The sequence below is a fragment of the Rhinolophus sinicus genome, chromosome 6 (assembly GCF_057876585.1).
Source record: "Rhinolophus sinicus isolate RSI-liver-muscle chromosome 6, RSI-T2T, whole genome shotgun sequence".
In the NCBI taxonomy this organism is placed as follows: domain Eukaryota; kingdom Metazoa; phylum Chordata; class Mammalia; order Chiroptera; family Rhinolophidae; genus Rhinolophus; species Rhinolophus sinicus.
Genome location: NC_142506.1, coordinates 27,780,152 through 27,806,464, shown reverse-complemented (window position 1 = coordinate 27,806,464; position 26,313 = coordinate 27,780,152). Strand labels below are relative to the sequence as shown.

The following is a 26,313-nucleotide window of genomic DNA, read 5'->3' as shown; positions in this document are numbered from 1 at the left end:
ATAGCAATATAATCTCACTGTACTATAGGTACTATGGGATTTCAGAAGAGAGGGGCATTGGCCATGTCTGATTTTGTATGATTTGCATATTTTGTGACACTAGTCTCTTCCCTCATTATTATATAGTTTGTTTTTCACATATTATATTGATTGCTTTCCTATATGTTGTATTGGGTTAGAAAATTGCAATTTTCTTTTCTACCTTTATATTATGGGAGGAAATAAGTCTTAGATTGTTGATGCCATAGTATCTCGGAATTAAATGTTGGACATCTCCCAAAGTTTAAAATATATTTTTCACAAGCTTTAAAAGTACTATTGACTTTCCAATTTTATCTATGATTTCCTTATTAAATAATCCAGAGCAGTTTTTCATTCTCAGCACTATTGACATTTGGGGCTGAAAAATTGTTTTGTGGGACTGTCTTGTGCAAGATGTTTAGCAGCAGCCTTGACCTCTACCCACTAGATGCCAGTAGCATCCCCACCCCAAATTGTAATAACCCCAAACATCTACAGCCATTTCCAAATATTCCTTCTGGGGCAAAGTCCCCCATCACGGCTCCCCACCCTCCACCTGTAGCCCCTCCACTTATTCTCCTTCCCTCCTCACTTTCAGAAGCAACTGTGAGTCATAGCAGTATTTTTAAAATGAGGGAGACTGCAATAGGATAGAGTAGAAAACATCAGAGTGAAGGTTACTGAGTAAGGGTAATTAATCTGTAAAACATTTTTTTTTAGTGTTGTGTGTATACTCCATAGGCTCACAATATAAAATATTTCTTACTGTAGATCATGGTCAAAAATGTTTTAAAGCTACTCTATTATATTAGAATTTTGTGACTCACTTGATACTAGTGTTCCCTGTCTCCCCCGTCTTCTTCTGTACCTGGAAAAAGGTCTAGAGATGATGTTCAGTGGCTAATTCATATATTGTAGACAGTATACTTTTTCCAATTTTATACATTTTAATCTTAATATTATAATGCAACATTTTTTTCACTTTAATTACATAACCATGTTGTCAACCATTTGTGCAACTGCACTAAAGATATCCAGTTTGATCTTTTTTAAATCAACTGTGGGGAGTTTTTGTTTCCCCTGTTTTCCAGGTCCTAACATGACTGATTTTTACTTGCCTGTTACAGGTCTCATTTCTCTGTACTAGTAAATGCAAGAATACATGTGTATGGCAATCCCCTAATGTATAAATTGTGGAATGTTTGATTCAGTTATTATATTCTTGATAGTAGCACAACACACTGCTTCCTTGCATTTAATTTTGGGAGAGGGTGAATGGAAGTGAGAAGGTGGAACAATTTGGAAAACAGGCCAAGAATAGGAATACAAGAAGATAGATTGCAAATCTCCAGATAGAATCATGGGTCTTAAAATATTAAAGACAAACCCTAAAGACATCAGCTTTATATATGTCTGAGTTTAGGTGTCATTATTAATAGTGAAATTTATCCCCTTGTATGATCTCAAATTTATTGTAATTTGTAAGTAATTAATTTACTATATACATTATAAAGAAAATAGGCTGTTGAAGCGATAGGCAATATACACTAAGGATTTGAGGAACATCCTGATTTATGGTATTTAAGACCAATTAAACAGGTAAGGAATTCTGAACCAAATGGACTAAAATTTTTTTGTAGTAATGGGAATATTTAAACATTTTTCAATTAGCTATTTTATTCCTAAGATTTTCTCAAGTAAAAATTCTTGAGTCAAAGACTGATTCATTCCATCAATTGGTAAAATAATTTTATGCTAAATAATGATTCCAATCATAGCATGAGTCTTAGAGCTTCACTATGGAATAAAAGAACTTCATTGCATAAAATTTACATGGACATAAGTAATTACTCTGTTGCTACCTTAGGCAACTTGAAATTATTTCATCATGTATTTTCTAAAACTAGGGTACTTTTCATCCTATGAAAACTCAGTTGCAAATACATGTTACACAGCTTATTTCAGGCTTGAAATTATATAACACAAGTGTAAGCAGATTAAGAAACTAAACTAACTCAAAGTAATTTTTAAAGTGCATAGCTAGAAGGTAGATTTACAAATGGGAGTAAAGGAGAAATTTTTGTTTCCTGGTAAATTGCAGCACTTAAGATGTTTAAGATGGTAATTCTTTCCTTTTGCAAAAATATTTTCTTGTTAATTATGGATGAAACAGTATGTTAAGCCTAAAGAAAAAAAATTGTTTTTAATGGAAAACTTAGTTCCTAAGTTCCAAGTAGATATTAAGAAAAAAACTTACATATATGGTGATGGAAGGAGAACTGACTCTGGGTGGTGAACACACAATGGGATTTATAGATGATGTAATACAGAATTGTACACCTGAAATCTATGTAATTTCACTAACAATTGTCACCCCAATAAATTTAAAAAAAAACAAAAGAAAAAATCTTGCAGGTTTCAGTTTGTGGGATATTTGAGAGGGTTCTTAGGTAGTTGAATGTAAAATTAAAAGCAAAATTAAATTATAGACCTGTTGATGAAGTTAGTTTAGAATATAGAAAATGTTAATTTTTAACTTAAGATGAAGTTTCTGTTAAGTTGAACTAGAATTCATTAGGTGATGCCTAGATATTGATATTTTGTATAGCTTTAAATATTTGATGCTGAAACATGTTCAATGGATACAAAAATATAAAGCTTTGAGATGAACATATTGTTATTAATTGAGAGGAGGCATATCAGAGCAAATATCCTAAAGGTGTTACAAATGCTGTACAAGCCTATTATATTCAAGTTAAAAAAGCACTGAAATGGCAGAAAAGTTGAGTCTAAGATTAATTCAAAATTTCAAGCAGTATACTCTAGATTCATTGATTCATTCTTTATTTCATTCAACTAAAATATATTAAATGTCAATAATCTCTAGTACTAGAGTATGAAACATGAAATACGAAGGCATCTGTTATCACCACAGAGTTGCACCTTTGTGGAACACAAGTAAGATTTTGTGCTGTAATTTGACTGCATTTATGCTAGCTGACTCATCCAAGAAAATTGTACATGGGATGGGCTTTCCTTTTTTTTTGGCTTGTGCTGGAAACTCTCTGTTTTCCTTTTAGGATGTATTCATGGGAAGGGATTTTGAGGAAATATTGGGGATGAGGGGAGGAGGTATGTTTTAAAGTGAAGGGCAGCTCCAATTATTGCCGTACATAATCCCATTCTCCCTGAAACTGCCTGTCTACCTCTCCTTGTCGGGCATAGTTTGGTTAATTAAGAATGCTTTCAAGAGCAAATAAAGTCAGCCTGACATAGTTAAGTTCAAGCATGGGCTCCTATAGTATAAGACTGATGTTAAATCTTTTAACAAAGGAGCTAACGAAATACAAGTAAGTGTTTAATTTCATAGGAATGTAAGATGCTCCTGACACCTTTTCTCCAAATCTCGAAATAATAATTGTTAATTTGTGGAATGGAATGTTGAATAGTAAAATAATAATCGGATCTATGAAAATCATGAGCTTTAATGAATGACCAAGATGATGAAAGCAAGTTACAGTATGTGTAAGAAGGAGGACATCAAAAGCAGAAATATATAACTAGTAGGGAATAAAATGATGTTAAAATTCTGGGTTGAGAATAATGAGTATGAATGGAATACTTTGTAGACTCTTCAAATCAAATACATTTTACGTACGATTACATTTTACATGACAATACACATATTCAGAAGTGTGTGTGTGTGTGTGTGTGTGTGTGTGTGTGCATGTGCGTGTACCATGTTGAAATAGCCAGCAAATCAAGTTTTAAATTTTATTCTTACAGATGATTGTATAAGCCCCTTTATTTCAGCACATCCTGCTCTGTACAAGCTGGGAATTTTTTAAAGGAAAAAAAAATTTCCCATGGGACAACTGACCTTTGCTTTATAATTAAGGATATCTAGGGTTTTCTTAACCTAGAATTTGGATTTCATCCTATTCTTGAGATAGTAGAAGGGGCAACTGCAAATTTTACTGAGGAAACAGGAAATATGTGTTTCTGATTTTGAACTTTAGATGTGTTTTCTCAAAGAAATAATGTTATAAATTACAATAAATTATACCTTTTTATTCATTTGATTCTGCAAATTTGAGGAGCCAGTTCTAGTCACTCAGTCAGATACTTGGATCCTTTGGTGTAAAAGGCAATGTTTTACTTCACCTTCATTTTTGGAGGATAATGTCTTCAGATATAGAAATTTGGGTTGACAGGATTTTTTTCCTCTTTCAGCACATTGTATGTGACGTTCCATTTTTTCTTAGGGATGAGTGTTATCTCTTGCTGTTCTCAATATATTATTTTTGTCTTCGGGTTTCAGCAGTTTGACTGTCACGTATCTAGGTTTAGTTCTCTTGTATATATTTTAATTAGGGATCATTGAGCATGGATCTGTAGATTAATATTTTTCCTTAAATTTGGGAAATTTGTAGCCATTATTTCTTCAACTCCTTTGCTGCCTCTTTTTCTCCCAAGAATCCCATTACATGTATGTTCATATGTTTGATATTTGCCCACATGTCTCTCAGGTTCTTTTCTTCCCCCCCCACCCCAGTATTTTTTCCTCTTTGTTCTTCAGAGTGGATAATTTCTATTACTCTCTATTAGAGTGTACTGATAGTTCATCTGCCATCTTAAATCTGCTGTTGAGTTCATTTAGTGAAGATTTCATTTTGGCTGTTGTATTTTTCAACTGTAGAATTGTCATTTCTTTCCTTTTACAGTTATTTCTCTGTTGAGAGTCTCTGTTTATTGTCATTGTCATCATATTTTCCTGTTATTCTTTGACTTGGTTTTCTTCATTTTTCAAACATATTTATAATAGCTGCTTTAAAATCTTGATAATTGCTGCTAAATATGACATCAACTAACATTTCTTTGACTAACTTTTTTCCTGGTTATGAGTCACATTTTCATCTTTCTTTGCATGTTTCATAATTTCTTGGCTGAAAACTGGACATTTTAGATGATATATTTGATAGCTCTGGTTTCTTATTTATTTTCCTGAGCATTGTCTTGTCTTTCCTTTTTCTTTTCTCTCTCTCTCTCTCTCTCTCTCTCTCTCTCTCTCTCTCTCTCTCTCTCTCTCTCTCTCTCTCTCTCTCTCTCTCTCTCCCAATAACTTACCTGGACTTAGAGTGTGGACTCTGTCCCTGCTGTGGTATACATCCATTGACATCTCTGCTGAGTTTCTTTTATTCAAGTATACATCTCCAACTTCTTATGGGTCACTCCTGTGTCTGCATAGCTTAATTGTCAGCCAAATATTTGGGCGGAAGTTGTGCTAAAACATTTTGAGCTTGTATGGCTTCCACCCTCTGCCAGTCAATCTGTGTATCATTGGGGATGCATTCCAAGTTCAGCCAGTTCTCAAGTCACTCTTGGTTTTTACTTTCTACCAGTCTCTCTCAGGATTTCCCCTGAACATGGTGTAGTTTTCTAGTCAGCCTGATACGTGTGGAGAGTTTATCTTTTATCTGTGGGCCTCTCATTTCCAAGGTTTCTCTATCAAATTTCTGGCTGGTCTGCCATTCACCCTGTGTGGGACTGAAATCTTACGTTAGGAAACTGCTGATTTTTCTGTCCTTGTTTCCTATTGAGTTTGCCTCTTTAGCTGAGAAAGCCATGGGTTTTCATATCCACCCCATCAAGTAGCAAAACTGCTGATTTTCTCAGCTAGCACTGCACTGCTAAAACTATTGATCCTTTCTGTAGAACCCTTGTCTTGTATGTACTGTGCCAGAGAAGGTTATGCGAGTAACCCCATGTAAGGCGGTAACAGATTTCTGTTGTTCTTATCTGAAGCTCTAGCAGTTTTTCTGAATTTTTTATGGGCCTTTGTTTGATTTCCAGAATCATGCACTTGTTGTTTTTGACAGTTTCTTCCTTACTTGGGCTAGGCACATACCAGGTGTAGTTTTTCAAATAGTATATAATTCCCCACTGCAGACTACATGGCCTTGATCCAGAAACCTAGGAGTGTATATTGTGATTCCCCTATTGAGGCTTGCCATAAATTTCACATGGCATCTTTTCCAACCAATGATGCTTCTAGTACCGTTCAATCTGTTGCACAATACGGCCAAGTGGCATGGCTGCCTGCAATACAGCCTGGACTTGCTAACAACGCTTGTGAGGAATAAGGGCAGGAAGACTGGAAGAAGGAGAAGTTAAACTGTGAACAGATGCATCCACGAAACCCACAGGAGCTTGAATCTGGGGTCATCTCTTTAGAGATGACCTAATTGAGTCTGGGGGCCAGAAGGGCTGGATATGGCTGGCCCCCTGGGGAGGGAGTGTAACTTTGGGCAAGGCAACTCTTTTTTTTTTTCCCCATTAGTTTCAGGTGTGCAAAACAAAGGGCAAGGCACCTCTTGTCCTGAGTACATTTCTTGGGCGAAGGACTCAGATATAAGCGGTGAGCTTGCACTATTTGGAGTGGATTGAGGAATGAACACAGCTTTTAGGGGTTCATATAGGTAGTATACAACATCCACTAAGATTTTATTTTTATAATTGTCCCTTTAGTTTTATAATAGGGATATAACTATTCTAGGCATCCTTTACTCGATCTCCTTTTGAAATTGAGGGAAAATTTTCTAGAAGCCTCCTCTGTAGACTCCTTTTTTTTCTTTTGCTTTCTTTTTGTGGCCGTAATTGCTACTTATGCCAGCTCCTCACTATGCACTAGCAATGGAGCTAGAATTATCAAGACTGGATTAGAGTTCACGATCCTAAGGAGATAGGCAGTGACTGTTGGATAGAGAACCAAATGGGCTTGCCAAAGAAATTCATTGCAAGGGTTATAATAGTGCAAAACGGGAAACAACTCAGATGTAAAAAAATAGTTTGGAGCTGGCTTGTATCAGCTTGTGAGAACCAATTGAGTTCATTTTTTCCCAACTCCACTTTCAGTGGCATAGTGTTGGTAGCTCAAAATCGGTTGAAGTGGAAGAATTTACACCATGGAAATAAACAAATATTATAAAACAGGGCCTGTTCCACATCGCACCCTCCCCGCCACCAAGAAAACTGGTTGTTAAACTTCAATCACTCTACCACTAATGTTTATTTGAAGTTTTGATAACTATGGAAGCTATGGTAACAAGAAAAATTGTCTAGGATATAATGTAAACGTTTTTAGTAACTAAGTTGAATGTTACATCTGCTATGTTAAAATGACATGTGCATATAGAACTAGGAAGAAATAAGGATAAATTAGAAGTTTTAATTGTTGGGGCAATAGTTAGTAGGAACAATTTAATATACAATTTCATTCATGTGGCTATAATGTTTGTGTAATAAAAATGAAAAGAGGAAACTGTTGATTAAATTGTCTCGCTGTATTCCATTTTTAGTGACTATTTTCCCGATCCTGTGCACTTTCCAAATACATATCAAAAAAATATTGTAAATATAATGTTGTGCATTAGGTAGGTCATGCTTAACACCTAAAAAAATGTAAAAAATACTTCATCTCTCCGTAACATTTCTCTTACAACCTCATCATGTCCTAGGGTGTTGAAGTTTTCTTTATGGTTTATGCTTCATATTTGCTTATATTTGCATTACAATTCGGATAAAATTAAACTAGTCATTAATTTATTATCTTTTGCTATGAATGACTTACCCAGATCATATACCTTTTCAGGATCTTTTACAAGTTGTCAATGAGCACTTAACACATGTCTTTTTAGGAAATTTGAAGACTAACATTGATATGGAATCTAATAGGGCAGTATCTCATTCCTTTAGAAAACTTTCAACAGGCTGCATAAGTAATTACTATATCCAATAGGTGTAAAGCACCTATTGTTTTTTTTTAAAATGTTGATATCAAAGTATAGCAAGCAGTTTCCTACTTGATTTATCTTTATTGCCTATCATATGCAGTGCTACTCTGTACAAAAGAGAGATTTCATTATATTATGAAATAGCCATTAGCACAAAATTAAGCTTTGAAAATAAAACTTTCCATTTTCAAAAGGTTAACATCAAAAATGAATTAAGATCTCTGATTCAAATATTAGTATGCAAATAGTATATAAAAAAATAAATGGTTTTTTAGGTATGCTAAATAAAATGTTTCCCTTTTTTGTTTATTTAAAACTCAAAGGAATGCATTTGTAATGCTGGTATTACCAAACTGCCATATTGGAATACGTACATTTGTGGTGAAAAAACATATCATCTTTAAATAAGACAATCTTAATTCTGAATTACAGGTTGGGCAAGTATATTCAAACACAGATAGGGTGTTCTGACCATTGTTAGTTTCACTCATAATTGAAAAGGTTAACATTCACTTTTAAAGAATTATTCAAATGAAATAGTAAACCAAAAACTAAATGTACTCTAAATAGTCTTCACCTAAATTTATTTTGAGGCAACTGGAATCATTTCCGTGATCCAATTATACTTAACTATATTTTGAAAGATTTCTTTCATTGAACTTTCTTTCATCACCCTATTTCTGAATTGGTTCAGTGATTGTAATTTGCAGATGCTCTGCACCATGTTCTCTGTCTCTGTTTGTCTGCCTCTCTGCTTTGAAATATTTTCTGTAAACCACATAGTGAGGAAAAGGTTTTCTTAATGAAATACTTCCAATACTAGAAAGTTAGAAAGGACAGTGTAGGTAATTTTTGTTTAATACTAGGCTCCCTTGAGAATGAGAGTGAAAAGGGATCATTGTTATATGACCAAATGCCCATTCCCTTCCACCCCTGCCCCATGCAAATTCCTTTTTGGTAGACTTTCTGTGAAATTAAGATTGGATTCAAATTTTAAATTTAAATGTGAATGTCCTCATCATGCAAGACATTTCACATCAGTTTGATTACTTCACATCATTTTAATTACATTAAGTAACTAGTTGAAAGTATATAATGTCATTTTCTATGTTTGAATTTACATGGTATTTCTCAATTATAGCCTAGAATGCATTAGTTGTTGAAAATGTTTTAATTTGTTCAGGGAAAAAAAGTATAACATAAGTATTTAGTTCTATGAATTATAGCTGTTAGAGCCTATTAAAATTCATTATTGTCTTATTAATGAAAATATATTGATTTAGGAAACTATACTTAACAATTTATTAATGTTTTTTCTTATTAAGGTTTAATTTTTTCTAAATTTTCAATGACAGTTGGCATATAATATTATATTAATTTCAGGTTTACAACATAATGATTAGACATTTATATGAGTTGTGAAGTGATCACCCCAATAAGTCTAGTACCCATCTGATACTATACATAGTTATTACAATATTATTGACTATATTCCTTATGCTGTACTTTCCATCCCCATGACTGTTTTTTATAACTGGCAATTTGTTGTTCTTAATCCCTTCACCTTTTTCACCCATCCTAAGGTTTTTTACTTTTATTCTACTTTGTAATAGTTTCCGATAGTTAAAAATTGTATAAATATGATTTAGAAAATATTTGTAAGAGTGAGGACCCAAATCAAACAATTAATATTTAAATGGTAAGTGCCAACTAAAGATTAGCAGAGGGAAAGGAAATTTAGAATTAATCAATAATGTAAGACATCATTAAAGAGCAATAACTATTAGGTTTCAGATGAGGTTTATAAGAATGTAGTTTAACTGACAGAACATACACTGATGTTGGAAGAAAACAAATTTCTGTTTAACTTTCATTGAAACCGAGCATTGTAAAACCAATATTCTCTCAACCCCTATTTTCAAATTCTGTTTAATACAATTTAATTCAAGATAGAAAAAAAATATTGCATGCCATTTTGTGCTGAGTGTAATATGAATATAGCATGATCCCTGCTTGGGAGATAAGCATATAAGCAAACAAGGGCAATACAATGTGATGGATATGAAAGTAGTTCAATATGGGACATAGACCTAGAGAAGACATGATTCAGAGAAGGTAAGGATAATTCTATCTTGACTTATCAAGGAAGACTTTACAGAATTCCTATGTGCCTTGGGTTTTGAAGGTTGAATAGAATTTTCCATTCTAGAACAAGCAGATGTGGTATGAGTATAGAGGGTCATTCTACACAGTGAAATCTAAGCATTATGCCAGTAGGAACAACTTTCATGGAGTACTTATTATTTGCAAGACACTGCTTGGCATTAAGAGTGGGATTGGGGCATACACAAAGATGAAAAAAGACACATTCCCTTTCCTTAAGACATTTTTAAGCCATTAAGGAGCCAGTGTGGTTGATAGTTTTATTAAAATCTTTTTGCAATAGTGAGGCAGTGTGGTATCTTAGAAAGAGCAATGGATTGGAAATACATACACCAGGTTCTATTGTATGCTCTGCCAGTGACTCCCATTGTTATCTTAGGAAGGTTATTTAATTTTCTGGGCTTCAATTTCCTCTCAGAAATGAGAAAAATAGGCTAATTCAATATTTTAAACCTGTGCTCAGTGGAGCACCAGATTTCTGTGGCATTGTTTCTGGAGCTGCTGAAGATGGTCCGAGGGCTCAGCCAAGGGGGTGAGCATCTGGTTATTCCACTTTCTTTCAACCAATCTTTGCTCTTAACCAGTTTTATATTTGGGGGTTCTCTTAGGAAAGAGGCCCTATTGCATAAGAAAGTATGAAAATGACTAGATGATATTTTAATTAATCAATTAATTTATTCAGTTAATATTTATGTTCTAGGCACTGCTGTATTCCAGAGGTTATAATAGTTTGAAAAGAAACACTGGCAAATTTCCTGATGTCAAAATGTAGCAAGAGGCCAGATCATGTAGGGTTTTGTAAGTCATTGCAAGAACTTTGGCTTTCATTGTAAGTGAGATGAGAAGTCATTGGAAGATTTGAATAACAACAAATAACTTGATCTGATTTACCTTTTGAGAATCGCTCTTGATAGTACGTTGAAAATAGGCTTGAGAGGGTCCAAGATGGATGCAGGGAGAACAGTTAGGAGGCCCGTGTGTTAGAAGTTATTTAAATTAGGATACTATCGGGAATGAGCTTCTTAATTGCCTTTCTTTCCTCTTAGACTGTAACCTCCTTGAAGATAGGGATCTTATCTATGTCCTTCACTACTGTAGCCCAGAAATTAGGCTGAGAACTGGCACATAATAGGCTCTCAACAAATATTGTTTGAATGAATGGATAAATAAATAAAACAATTTTTTAGGATTTCTTTTTGCTCTAACATTGTATGATTTATGTCAGTTTTATTAAGTTAGCTTAAGAAAATTTGTTTGCTTTAGTTATAAAACTCAGAGTATACTAAATAACACTATATAAAATAAATGAAGAGCTACTATGTTAAAAAGAGGACTATTTGTGAAAACAGTAAGTAGACTTCCCATATACTTATGAGAGCACATTCTCACGTACTTATTTTCCTTATTTTGAAAGGTCCAGGCTATCTCAATTCGGATTAAATTGATTCTACTTGATAAGAGGGATATTTATTTAAACACAAATAATGGATTTGCTAATAGGTTTTATTCCTGCTGACTGTTGTTAGATTAATTTGATTTATAGCCATTCTTAGGTGGCTCTTAAAATTATTTAAAATCCATTGCAAATGTATTACTTAGTCAAGAATCATTTTTAATATCACAAATAATTAAAGGCTGATTTAGATTATGTGTGCTTTGATTTACTGAATACGATCAGTTCTGTAGGATAATAATTCCATAGAGTTTATTTTTAACGCAGGATTTAAGGTTGTGGATTTTGGAGACAGACTACATGGGTTTTTAATCCTGGCTCCATTATGTCGTAAGGATGTGGCATTGGGCAAGTTATTTTAAGTTTTCAGTTTTACTTTCCTCACCTGCCAAATGAATAACATTGTTACCTAGCTCAAACGGTTATTTTGAGGGTTGAGTGAGATACCATGTAGAGTGCATATTCTCGTTCTACAAATTACTTCAAAATAGAGAGGCAAAAAAAACCATGGGTTAGATTTGAGCAGGATCAACCTATTAACATTTTGCAGAATTAGTATTTGTTGTTGGGAAATGCCAACATATGTAGCCTGACAGGTTAAAGAGGATGGTAAAATACCAAAAAGAGAAATGAGAGGAAAAGTAAAAGGGGCATAGATGCATTTTCCCATTTAGAATGAAAGTTATGATTATTTTATTTTAATAATGTTAAAAATGATAATACCATCAAAAATTGAGATGACAATACAATTTACAAAGTACTTTCGTAACTATTGTTCTTTCTTTTTTTTACCATCTTAACCATTTCTTTAAATTTATTTTTCAATTTCAGTTGACACACAATATTATAGTAGTTTCAGGTATACAACACAGTGATTAGACATTTATGTACCTTACGAAGTGATTATCTTATTAAGTCTAGTACCCATCTGACACCATACATAGTTATTAACAATATTATTGACTGTAATCCTTATGCTGTATTTTACCGCTTTCTGACTATTTTCATAACTGGCGATTTGTACTTCTTAATCCCTTCTATGTTTTTCACCTATCCCCCTGACCCACCTCTCATCTGTCAACCATCAATTTGTTCTATCTATGAGCTTGTTTCTGTTTTGTTTGTTCATTTATTTTGTTTTCAGATTCTGCTGTAAGTGAAATCATATATTTATCATGACCATTATCTTATTTAAACCTCTCAACAATGTGAGCTGTCACAATTAATCTTTTTATACAGATGAGTGAATAAAATTAATGTGTGGAGCCAATACTTTAACATAGGTTTTATGGCTCCAGCTGTAAAACTCTTTCTGTCCCAGCATGCTGTGACTTTACAAACATGGTTAAGTTAAAAATGAGAATGTTGAAGAATACCTTTTTCTTTTTATAATATGGGATTTAATTGCAAAACCTTAATTAACCTAAAGTAATGAAACACAATGACATAAAACAGTTAAGAAACTCTTGTATTCATTTAAGGACTGTAGAAAAACGGTTATAAACAGACTATCTGAACATTTTTTCTTTACGTAGCAAACACACAACACACCAACACCACAAACAGACACTATTGGGTTAGTTTGTAATTTACAGTAGAGGTGAGTGAAGGAGGAAATCTTAGCCTAAGACATTAATCTTTTGATTATTTTAACCAGGTTTCATATTTAAACATGTTTAACTTTCACTAATAAAGTCAGTGAATATCACCTATGCAGAAGATATAATGCTTTTAGTGTAACTTCCTAACTGCAGCCCTGATCTTCTCTACATAATACTGAAAGTGGTACTCTAGCCTTTTCTTTGAACACTTCCAGTGATAGAATGATCAATAGCTATGAGGCAGCAACCCATATTTTAAAATTTGAAGTAATTACAGATTTGTGGGAAGTTACAAAGATAGTACAGAGAGATTCCATGTACCCTTCACCCAGTTTCCCCCAATGTTATATCTTGTATAACTACAGTACAAGAGCAAACCAGGAAATTGACATAATAGTTCTGTGACATCACATATCTGGGGCCATGTAACCACTCTAGTAGAAAGATACAGAACTACTACCGTGTTTCCCTGAAAATAAGACCAGGTTTTATATTAAGTTTTGTTCCAAAAGACACATTAGGGCTTATGTTCAGGGGATGTTCTCCTGAAAAATCATGCTAGGGCTTATTTTCTGGTTAGGTCTTATTTTCGAGGAAACATCGTATACCACCACAAAGATCTTTCTTAGGCTACCTCTTTGTAGTAACACCTTCCTCCTCCCCCACCCCTAAGCTCTGCTAAGCATTAATTTATTCTCAATCTCTATAATTTTATTGTGTAGAGACTGTTGTATGAATGAAATATGGTGACATTTTGTGATATTTTTTTTCATTCAGCATATTGCCCTTGAGGTCCATCTATTTTACGTATCAATAGCTGTTTTTCTTTTTGTTACTGAGTAGTATTCCATGGTATGGTTATACTAGTTTGTTTAGTTGTGTACATAATGAAGGACATTTTGGTTGTTTCTACTTTTTGGCTATTACAAATAAAGATACTTTTTTGGTGAAATTTCTCTTCGTATAAAGCATTCAGCCTTTTACTACTAAGTATGATTTTAGCTGTAGGTTTTTGGTAGATGTCCTTTATTTACTTGAGCAAGTTCTCTATCCTTTGAGGGTTATATTTGTTTTGTGTTTTTTGTTTTGTTTTGCTTTTTGTCATGAATGTATTTTTCTGCATTAATGAATAGATCATGTTGTTTGTTTGTTTGTTTGTTTGTTTGTTTGTTTGTTTATTTTTACTGGGGAAGGGGAACAGGACTTTTTATTGGGAAACAGTGTGTACTTCCAGGACTTTTTTCCAAGTCAAGTTGTTGTCCTTTCAGTCTTAGTTGTGGAGGGCACAGTTCAGCTCCAGGTCCAGTTGCCATTGCTAGTTGCAGGGGGCGCAGCCCACCATCCCTTGAGGGAGTTGAACCGGCAACCTTGTGGTTGAGAGGATGCACTCCAACCAACTGAGCCATCCGGGAGCGCAGCAACAGCTCAGCTCAAGGTGCTGTATTCAATCTTAGTTGAAGGGGGTGCTGCCCACCATCCCTTACGGGAGTCGAGGAATCGAACTGGCAACCTTGTGGTTGAGAGCCCGCACTCCAACCAACAACTAAGCCATCCAGGAGGCAGCTCAGCTCAAGGTGCCGTGTTCAATTTTAGTTGCAGGGGGTGGAGCCCACCATCCCTTATGGGACTCAAGGAATTGAACCAGCAAACTTGTGGTTAAGAGCCCACTGGCCCATGTGGGAATCGAACCGGCAGCCTTTGGATTTAGGAGCCATGGAGCTCTAACCGCCTGAGTCACTGGGCCGGCCCAGATCATGTGATTTTTCTCCTTTAACTTGTGACAGTCTTTTTAAAAATCATTTTATTTATTTATTTTTTAAGATTTTTATTAAAACATAGCTAACATAAAATATTTATTAGTTTCAGGTGTATACAATAATTATTCAACATTTATATACCTAAAGAAATCATCACCATGATAAGTCTAGCAAGCATCTGACACCATACAATGTTATCACAATATTATTGACTATATTCCCTATGCTGTACACTACATCCTCAGGAGTTATTTGTTTTTTACCTGGAAATTTAAACCTCATTCCCCTTTAGATTTTACCCCCTTTAAAAAATTTTCAATTACCGTTGACAGACAATATTATTTTATATTAATTTCAGTTGTACAGCATAGTGGTTATACATTTATATAATTTAAGAAATGATCCCCCTGACTAGTACCCACCTGGCATTATACATTGTTATTACCCTATTATTGACTGTATTCCCTGTGCTTTACTTTATATCCTTGTGACTATTTTGTAACTACTAATTTGTACTTCTTAATGCCTTCACCTTTTTCACCCTGTTCCTCAAATTCCTTCCCATCAATCACACCAATAAATCTAGTACCCATCTGACACCATACATAGTTATTACAATTTTATTAACTATATTCCTTATTTATAACCTATAGCCCCATGACTACTTTGTAACAACCAATTTGTACTTAATCCCTTCCCTTTTTCACCTATTCCCAATCCTCCTCCCATCTGGCAATCATCAAAATGTTCTCTGTATCTATGAGTTTGTTTCTGTTTTGTTTGTTTATTTTATTCTTTAACACATATAAGCAAAATTGCATTGCATCTGTCTTTCTCTGTCTGACACTCCACTCAGCATAATACCCTGCAGGTCCATCTATGCCACCACAGATGGCAAGAACCCATTTCTTTCCATGGCCAAGCAATATTCCATTGTATATATGCACCATCTACTCTGTATCCATTCATCCATTGAAGGACACCCAGGCTGCCTCCACATCTTGGCCATTGTAAACAATGCTGCAATGAACATATGGATGCACACGTCCCCTCAAAGTAGCATTTTAATTTTCTCCAGATAAATATCCAGAAATGGAATTACTGGGTCTTTCTTTGACACTCGTTATCACCTTTGTTTTAAAGTCTATTTCGTCTGGTATAAGTATTGTTATCACAGCTTTTTGTTGTTTCCATTTTCATGAAACATCTTTTCCCAATCCTTCACTTTGAGTCTGTGTGTGTCTTTTGATCTGAAGTTAGTGTCTTGTAGGCAACATATGTAAGGGTCTTGTTTTCTTATCCATTCAGCCACCCTATCTTTTGATTGGAGCTTTTAATCCATATACATTGAAAGTAATTGTTGATAGATATGTGGTTAGTGCCAAGTATCTAATATATTTTTATTATTAAAGAAGTCACTCTAAGATTTCTTGTAATCCTGGTTTGGTGGTGAGAAACTCCTTTAACTTTTTCTTGTCTGAGAAACTCTTTAGCCAATCCTTTGATTCTAAATGATAGCTTTGCTGGGTAGAATAATGTTGGTTGTAGGTCCTTGCTGTTCATCACTTTGAATATATCCTGCCAATCTTTTCTGGCCTGCAAAGTTCTGTTGAGAAATCAGCTGACAGTCTTATGGGAGCTCCCTTGTAGGTAACTAACTGCCTTTCTCTTGCTGCTTTTAAGATTCTGTCTTTGTCTTTAACCTTTGGCACTTTAATTATGATGCGTCTTGGTGTGGGCCTGTCTCGGTTCATCTGGTTTGGGACTCTCTGACCCTACTGGGAAAAGAAAGGGGAGGACATGCTAGAGTGGGATTAATGAATTTATTTAGCAATATCTAATCAATTTATTTAGCAATATGTAATAACAAAAGACAAAGGCATTTAATGGAATATGCTAATGACAGAGTAAAGGTAGTTAAGACTAAAATATGCCAAAGAAGCTCACCAAAGTGTAGGAAAAACAGCACTGGAACAGTCAGGAATCAAAACCTTGCCAGGTCTGCAGCTGAGAAAAACTCAGATGTCTCCCACTGCTGCTTGCTAGTTCCCAAGAATGCCAGAATGATGAAGAAATCACTGAAGAATCTCTCTCCATTTCAATCTCTCTTTCTTTCAACTGAAGTCTGTCTTATATATATATTTTCAAATGTACCTTAGAGCCAAGCTCCTTGTTCCTGCCTCCCCCTCAGGGAATAGGCAGTTCCTGGAGGGTTCTGCAGTAACTGATAAAAATATTGCTTATCTAGCTGAAGGGCTAGTTCATCTGGACAGGCAATATCTACTGTTCCTGCTTGGGACCATCAGCCCAAGGCCTTCCAAAGCCTGGCAACGTGCCTGTCACATCATTCTGATATAACTTAGTTACTTTTGGTATCTGCTGATGTGGGTAAAACAGACAGAAAGCAGCATCTCAGGGAAAATTCTTTTAACCCTAAATAAACCAATACCTCACGTGTAGTCTCTCATGGAAGGGAACCCCACATGCAGTCTCTCATGTGGAGGAACAAAAAAGCTAACTAAAAGCTAACTGATACCTCAAATGCAGTCTCTCACGTGAGGAAACAAAAACTAACCTTAATCTGACCAGCTACCTCACCTGGGAGGAGACTAACATCGCCCCACATGAGGGAAACAGACAAACAGACAAAAAAAAAAAAAAAAAAAAAAAAAAGCCAACATCAGCCAATTACGGTAAATTTTCTTAACATCTTCCCTACATGGGCTTGGTTAGGGTAGTTTTCAGTCATTATTTCTTCAAATTGGTTTTCAATTACTTGCTCTCGCTCTTCTCCTTTTGGTACCTTTATGATGCAAATGTTGGTACACTTGATGTTTTCCCAGAGGCCCCTTAAACTCGCCTCATATTTTTGGACTTTTTTTTTCTTTTTGCTATTCTAATTGGGTGTTTTCTGCTACTTTATTTTCTAAATTGCTGATTTGATCTTCTGCTTCATCTAATCTGTTGATTATTTCTAATGTAGTCTTCATTTCAATTATTGATATTCTTTATTTCTGACTCATTCTTTTTATGTTTTCTATCTCCATTTTCAAGTTCCTATCTGTTTGTTGAAGTTCTTACTGAGATCACTGAGCATCCTTTTAACCAGTGTTTGGAACTCTGTGTCTGGTAGATTACTTGTGTCCATTTTGTTTAGTTCTTTTTCTGGAGCTCGGTTCTGTTCTGTTATTTGGGATGTTTCTTTGTCTCCCCATTTTGGTTGCCTCCCTGTGTTTGTTTCTATATATTCAGTAGGGCTACTATGCCTCCCAGTCTTAGTAGAGTGGACTTAGTAGGTGTCCTGTGGGACCCAAAGGTGCAGTCTCCCTGGTCACCAGAGCCAGGTGCTTCAGGTGTGGGTTGTGTGTGCCCTCACGCTGCAATTGACCCTTGATTGCTGTTTGCACATCAGTGCGAGGGATTGCCCCTAAGGCTGATTGACTGTGAGGACTGTCCGTGACTACAGTGGAGGAACTGTGTATACAAGGACTGACCCTATAGAGCAGAGTTCACTTTAGCAAGGCTTTGGTGCTTGCCCAGTCTGCCCTTTGGGTGTGTCGTCATTGGAGGTGGCTGGGTGATGCTCTGGCTCATTCTGAAGCTGGCTACTGGGTCTGCCAGCCCTGGGGCCTCCTGGGAGGAGACCTGCTGCAGGTCTAGTTCAGCTTCAGTCTGTGCCCTACCCAGGGCCACCTGACTTGAGCTGCTGAGATAGCTGCTACCTGTGCTGTGCTTGGAGGTGCTTTGAGAGCCCAAGCCACAAATCAAGGCTGGCTGTTGCTAGTGCTGGGTTTAGGGCTGCTCAGCCAATTACACGGCATGCTGAAACCAACTGCTGCTTGTTTCAGTTTTGTGAACCTTTGAGGGATTTTAGGAAGGTTTGAAGCATAAACCAAAGCAGGCTTTTTATATGGAAAAACCACTTGATGTGGGTTGGGTGTGACTGACAGATAGGTGGGGTGGGGTCTGAGGCAATAACTAGGGTGGGGCAGATGAAAGGTGTTAGCCTGTTTGATGGAGACTCAGATATGGCATCTGCGTGAGTCTGCTTGCAGGAAATCGGAGGGCTTAACAAAGAAATAATGGCTTCTACCAATTCCTCCCTCCGGAATAAAGCTGCCCCTCCAGCCCTCACCCTGAGCTAGACAATTCAGTTCTTCCACATGTGTCCCTGTCATCTTTTGAGCTACTGCCTCAGTGCTAGAGCTTAGAGCGAGTTAGTCCATTAGCAAGTAAGTCCAAGTCTTTGATCTATTTTGACTTAATTTTGGTATATGGTGACAGATAGCAGTCTAGTTTCAATCTTTTACGCCTTGGCGTTCCAATTTTCCCAGCACCATTTATTGAAGAGGCTTTCTTCTTCATTGTATGTTTTCGGTTCTTATGTTGAAAATTAACTGCCCATATATATTTGGGGTTATTTCTGGGTCCTCAATTCTATTCTGAGTGTCTGTTTTTCTACCACTACCATACTGTTTTGATTACTGTTGCTTTGTAGTATGAATTGAAGTTAAGCAATGTGATACCTCAAGCCTTGTGTTTTTTTTTCCTTCCTTAGGATTGCTTTGGCTATTTGGGATCTTTTGATGATTTTTCGTTCTGTTTCTTTAAAAAATGCCATTAGGATTTTGATAGGGATTGCATTAAGTCTGTGTATGGCTTTGGGTAATATGGTCATTTTAACTGTTGATTCTTTCAATTCATGAGCATGGAATATCTTTCCATTTCTTGCTGTGTTCTTCAATTTCTTTTAATAATGTTTTATAGTTTTCAGTGTATGGGTCTTTCACACCCTTGGTTAGGTTTATTCTGAGGTATTTTATTCTTTTTGTTGCAATTGCAAAAGGAATTTTTTTGTTTCATGTCTTTATCTGAAAATTCATTGTTAGTAAATAGGAATGCAATGGATTTTTGTACATTGATTTTGTATCTTGCAATTTTACTGTATTTGTTTATTGTTTCTAATAGTGTTTTAGTGGAGTCTTTAGAGTTTTCTATATGAAGAATCATGTCATCTGCAAAAAGTGACAATTTAACTTCTTCATTCCCAATTTGGATGCCTTTTATTTCTTTCTCTTCCCTGCTTGCTGTGGCTAGGATTTCCAATATATATTGAATAACAGTGATGACAGGGGACATCCCTGTCTTCTTCCTGAACATAGAGGAAAAGCTTTCAGTTTTTCATCATTAATGTGATATTAGTTGAGGATTTGTCATTTATGGCCTTTATTATGTTGAGGTACTTTCCTTTTATACCCATATTATTAAGTGTTTCAATCATAAAGGAATGTTGTATCTTGTCACGTGCATTTTATGCATCTATTGATGTGTCCATATGATATTTATATTTTATTTTGTTTTTGTGGTATATCAATCACATTGATCAGTTTGTGTATGTTGAACCATCCTTGTGACCCTTGAGTGAACCTCACTTGATTATTTTGATATATTGTTGTATTCTATTTACTAGTATTTCATTTAGGATTTTTGCATTTGTATTCACCAGAGATATTGGTCTGTACTTTTCTTTGTGTGTGTGTGTTATCCTTATCAGCTTTTGGTATCAGTAATGTTGGCCTTATAAAATAAGTTAGGAAGTATTGCTCCTTCTTGAATTTTTTGGAAGAGTTTGAGGAAGACAAGTATTAAATCATCTTTGACTGTTTGGTAGAATTCACTAGTAAAGCCATCTGGTCCTGTACTTTTGTTTTGAGGGAGGTGTGGATGATTTTTCCATTTCTTTACTATTCATCAGTCTAGTAAGATTTTCCAGTTCTTTGTGATTCAGTCTAGGAAGGTTATATATTTCTAAGAACTTGTCCATTTCTTCTACGTTATTGAGTGTGGTGGCATATAGTTCTCCATAGTATTATTGTATGATTGTTTGTATTTCTGTGGTATCCATCATAACTTCTTCTCTTTCATTTCTGATTTTATTTGTTTCTTTTTTCTTTTTTCCTTAGTGGGTCTAGCCAGGGGTTTGACAATGTTTTTAATCTTTTCAAAGAACCAACTTTTTGTTGTATTTTTTTATATTGTCTTTTTGTTCTCTGTTTCATTTAATTATGCTCTATTTTTTATTATTTTCTTCCTTCTGCTGACTTTGTGATTCATTTGTTCTCCTTTTTCTAGTTCTGTAAAATGTAATGTTAGGTGTTTTATTTGAGATTTTTCTTGTTTCTTGAGATATTCCTGTAATGATATAAATTTCCCTCTTAATACTACTTTCCCAGCCTCCCAGTAATTTTGATACAGTGGATTTTCATTCTCATTTGTTCCTATATTTTTATTTCTTCTTTGACCCAGTTGTTTTTTAGTAGCATGTTGTTTAATCTGCACATGTTTGTGTTTTTTTTCTTTTTTCTTTTTCTTTCTTTCTTTTTTTTTTTTTTTTGATTGATCTCCAATTTGAAAGCATTGTGGTCAGAGAATAATAGGCTTGGTATTCCAAGCATAGTGAGAAATTCTTTTTGAAATGTAAGGCAAATATAGTGCAACTATGTTTGGGAAATGGATATTCATTCTTAGTTGCCAATTACACAAATTATCTGACAAAAATATATTAAAAGAAAATTTACTTTTTATGAGAATGCAATTTCTGAAAAAGTTGAAAAAAGTTGCAAAATAATAGGTAACTTATATTTAAGAAAGTTTATTTTCACTAATAGAAATTGAGTGAATTTGTTTTTTTCATTTTCATACGAAATTATTACTTTGTATAACCAATTCTGTTTTTTTTACCATTCAAATTTTGTAGGAGGTTTCAGCATTATAAAGAATCATACTACATTCCAGGAACAACATTTAATTACTTGGCTTTTCATTATAGTGGTTATTGGCAAACCACTGTATAATTTTTAAAATATTCTTTAATCTTTGGAGAGTAGAACTCATGTCTGTAGGCCAGCATGAAAAAAATAATAGATGAATAACAGACATAGTTGACAGTCTTCTTTTTTTGTTTTTAAGAATATATAATTTTTTCATTTCTATTACTGTTTATTATTAGACTTTTCTCTCCTTGCAGGACTTTTGTTCTGTAGGGTCTGTCTATAGATTTATATTTTATGTTCTGTAAATTTTACTCATTTGGAATCTTAGGTTTCTCTTGGTATATATAGTGAGTGCTACAGACAAAGTTCTTGAAACCAGACAGTATAACACAGTTTAAAATGTTTATAATGTCTTTGTCTGTCCTTTCTTTCACGGTCTCCTTTACTGCACTCTTGTCTGTCTGACTCTCACAGGAGACATGGATTACAACTGGTTGGACCATACGTCTTGGCATAGCAGTGAGGCATCCCCAATGTCTTTGGTGAGACATGTGGAGCCTTACTATTTAATTTCCGTTATCATTTCACTTTTCCTTTTTTTATTTACACCTTTGCATGTTTTCTTTTTTGTATCTTTTTTTTATTTTTTATCCCACACCTGTAGGGGACAGTCAAAAGGGAAAAAGAAAAACTAGTGAGCAGGCAGTTTTGTCGGACTCTAACACCAGGTCTGAGAGACAAAAGAAAATGATGTACTTTGGTGGCCACTCTTTGGAAGAGGATTTGGAATGGTCTGAGCCTCAGATTAAGGACTCTGGGGTAGATACGTGTAGTAGCACAACCCTTAACGAGGAGCATAGCCATAGTGATAAGGTACTGAGATTGTGGAGCCTGCCTTTTAACCTGCTCATTTGGTCTTCGTTTGCTCTCTGTCACTCATTCAAACAGAACATAATAAAAGGACAGGGCATTGCAAGGGTCAATGTAGCATTTCTTAAGGTGCAGAAAAGAAAAACAAAACCAAAACAAACAAATCAAAATACTTCTTGCTTGCTTTGCTGTTTTTGTTGTTTGACGGCATACCAAAAAATAAGCAAATGAAATAAAAAATTAGGAACAAAGGAATGTTTTGTCTACGGTCGCTTGAGAGAACTTTGTAATGTTATTATAAACCACAAATATAAAGAATTTTTTTGATTGGCTTATTTGATTGCTTACATATATTTTCCTTGGGATGAAAATTAAATTATTAATAGTTTGAATCCCAGGCAAAAGGGAGATAATTGGGTCTGTTTGCACAGAAAAAGTTGTTTTTCTTTTTTCCCTTTCACTGTCATTTTGCTCTTTTGTTTTATTGTCATAGCATTTTAATGTAGTATTAATTAGTATTAGAACCATTGCCATCTGCTTTGGTATTTATTATTTTTGCTTTTAGTGAAGTGAGACTTTTGAAATCTTACTACTATATAGATGTGATTGACTGGAACTTGTCTTTTGCTTGCTAAATTTTGCATGAAGGTGTGCATGTTACTTTAAGATAACTGTGAAACTGTGATTACACAAATCATTTACTTTGTTATTTGACATATAATTCATAATGGAATGGTGTTATGATTTGTACAGGGCTTGGTCTGCCCTGAGAAAGAGATGTGCTCCTAATATTTGAACATATTTAGCAATGGATACCATTGAATTATACAATAAAATTAATTTACTAAGTAGATCAAAGACTTGAAAGAATCAGTGAACCTCCAAAAAGTGAAAAATGTAATCACTTTTGAATCAGGCCTGTTTCACCTATGAAGATTCAATTGGAAAGTCATTGGGGCTCGTGTATTTTTTTTTTTATAATTTTAATCTAGAAACCTGTTTCAAGAAAGCCCTCATCATAGGTTTGAATTTTGTGTTTTAATATAATTTGACCTTTTAACTTTTACTGTAATAAGGTCACTCAAAGTCTTCCAAAAGTGTTTGAAGATTAACTTCTCATTTTTAATTTAGTTTAATTACATGGAATATCAATGCATCTTTTCTGCCTGTGAATTTATTCATCTTTAGCATATATACCGGGGGTGCCAAAAAAATGTATACAAGTAGATACTCTGGCCGACGTTGCTCAAGCAGTAGTTCGCAGTAATCAGAAGTGTCTGGAAGCTGATGGTAACCATTTTGAGCACCTCTTGTAATTGCACAAGTCAAATGTGACTTGTATTCATCTTTTGTTTTCAGTATATATTGAGTATTACAACTTTAATACAGTTTTCCTTTCTTAAAATGTGTATACATTTTTTGACACCCTCTCTATTAAATTAGAGTTTGAATATATTTTCAACTTTTCTCAGATTTTTGTAGAACTACATAATTTCAGTATTGTGTCAGACCACTTTAAGAATCTGAAGTAATTGGATTTGGGCAGAACTTGAGATTATAAGATTGAGGTTATAAGCATAATATAGTAAGCCCTTTTGATTGAAGTTTTGAATGCAAACTGGTTTGTGTAATCATGACACTTTCGAAATCTGAAATGTAGAGAGATTGTAAAATAAGGGGTCATTTGTTGTAAAAAGAACATTAATTTTCTTTGTTTGTTTATACAATATATCAGCACCCTGTGACATGGCAACCATCTAAAGATGGAGATCGTTTAATTGGTCGCATTTTACTAAATAAACGTCTAAAAGATGGAAGTGTACCTCGAGATTCAGGAGCAATGCTTGGCTTGAAGGTATGTGATGAAAGTATTTGAGATTTTGGCTCTATACTCCTTTACAGAATTATCAGGAAAGCAAAAGATATAGTACCTCTTTCTACCTATATCAATTTAGTGAATTTTTTTCCCCATTTTCATGAATTCCCAAATATTTGCCTTCATTGTGCATTTTTTTGTTTTCCAAGTTTTATTTAAGAAGTTGCCATTTTCTATAATAACACTTGTGTATATAATTTTGGAAAATACAACTAAAGTTATATACGTAAATCCTAAATGTAGTGCTCAAACTTATTTTACTTATATAGTTTGTCCTTTAAGTCTATATCTGTGTTTATATTCCATTAAAATGATAGCTTTATTCAATTACTAAATATGCAAACTTGGGAACTGTAATATATGTATTACACAGGAATATAATTTTTGTATTAGTGTATCAAAATATATGCATTTATATTTGTGTGTATGTGTGTGTATGTGAGAAACAGAGAGAATACTGTTTGAAATCTGGAAACTCAAAAATATGTTAGGAAATTTAATATAAATATTGATTTATATTTTACTGTGAAATAACAGATACTTAGTAATTGTAACAAATAGAGCTCTGGTTTTTTAAAAATATATATCTGTATGGTGAATTAAAAACTGAAATGAAAAATGAGAGAATGGTTTGGTTAAGCCATTGCTACAGAAGTTGTATAGAATCTAATAAGTGAGAGATATCAGAAAATTTGGGTGTAGTGGAGTTCAGCAGCTAACATTTATTGGGTGGCTGCCATGTGGCTGGCACTCACCTGAGCATTTTATATTTATAATTTTATGTAATATTCACAACAGATAAAAAAATAAGCTTAGAGAGGTGTCATAACTTGCCCCTGGACACAAGGTGGTGATGAAGGTGGGATTTAAATCCAGATCTGCCTATTGTGTTGTTAGAGCAGTATAGTATAGAGGTTAGGAAGTGTTGGCTTGATTTCTAGTTATAGCAATTGCTAGGTACACGACTTTGGTCAACCAGACTTCTGTCAGCCTTAGACTGCTCCTCTGTACAATGGAGATAATAATGCTTACTGAATGTTGTAATCCCATTGAATGAATCAATATCTAAACTTTTAGTACAGTGTCTGACACTTTATAAGATTTCAATAATAATAATTCTAGTCAGTAATATTAATTATTACTATTAATATTTATCAAGCCAAGGACATTTTTAGAAATTAACATAAAGATATGTCCTAAATATCTATACATTTAATTTTCAGAATTAAATATAGGAATAATTAGTATTAACTGCAACAGATTGTAATTCACTGCAGTTTGGGAATAAATACATGGAATAAGGTAAATCAGTGTTTTCTGAATTCAGATATCTTTCACTCAATTTAGAAGAGAAAAAAACTACTTTAGTCAATTAAGTTAGTTACTTAATTTGCTATAAAGTTGATATATTGACTGAATAGCAGTTGATGAGAAGCACAGCATTAATTTTATGAGTCTCCTCTTTCAAGTACATATATGACTCCACAGCATTATTGCTAACAGTTGTTTTTCTTTTCATGAAACATATATTAATAGAAACATAAAAATAGGAAAACTGGGATGCAAATGGTCTAAAGTTTCATTAATTCTTATAAGATTAAGTAAGTTTTGTAATTTTCTCAGGAAAAATATATCATGCATATTATCAATGTGCCTAAAAGATTACTAATGAAATTTTGGTAGCATATCACAATTATAGCAAAAGTATCAAGTAAATACTATTATTGCAATATTTGAAATCTATAACTAGATAACATAATTACACAGTACTGAAATAACATGTTTTTAGAAATTATGAAAATAAGAACCCTGTAATAAAGACAGAAATTACAAATTGTTTCTAAGGTATGCAACGTTTTTAACAAATAATGGATTAAATTGTAAAACATCGTGAATATGTAAAGAGCTTATTTTTATGACATGTGCTCAGTTCCTGATAACAGCACTATATTATTTAAAAATTATTTTTAGTATATTAAATTATAGTTTTAAAAGCTGCAAATTGT

The 26,313-nt window shown here is 34.2% G+C and overlaps 1 protein-coding gene across 49 annotated transcripts in view; it reads left to right on the top strand.

Moving 5' to 3' along the window:
* RIMS2 (regulating synaptic membrane exocytosis 2) overlaps positions 1-26,313 on the top strand; it is a 594,048-nt gene that overhangs the window by 292,595 nt on the left and 275,140 nt on the right. For 28 of the 49 annotated variants that reach the window (XM_088799000.1, XM_074316856.2, XM_074316855.2 and 25 more), the window contains 2 exons: positions 22,226-22,434; positions 24,167-24,286. In XM_088799000.1, the coding sequence (XP_088655126.1) occupies positions 22,226-22,434; positions 24,167-24,286 (329 nt within the window). Of the gene's footprint in view, positions 1-22,035; positions 22,104-22,225; positions 22,435-24,166; positions 24,287-26,313 lie in introns of all 49 variants that reach the window. The other 21 variants (XM_088798999.1, XM_088799001.1, XM_088799003.1 and 18 more) reach the window with 1 other exon arrangement.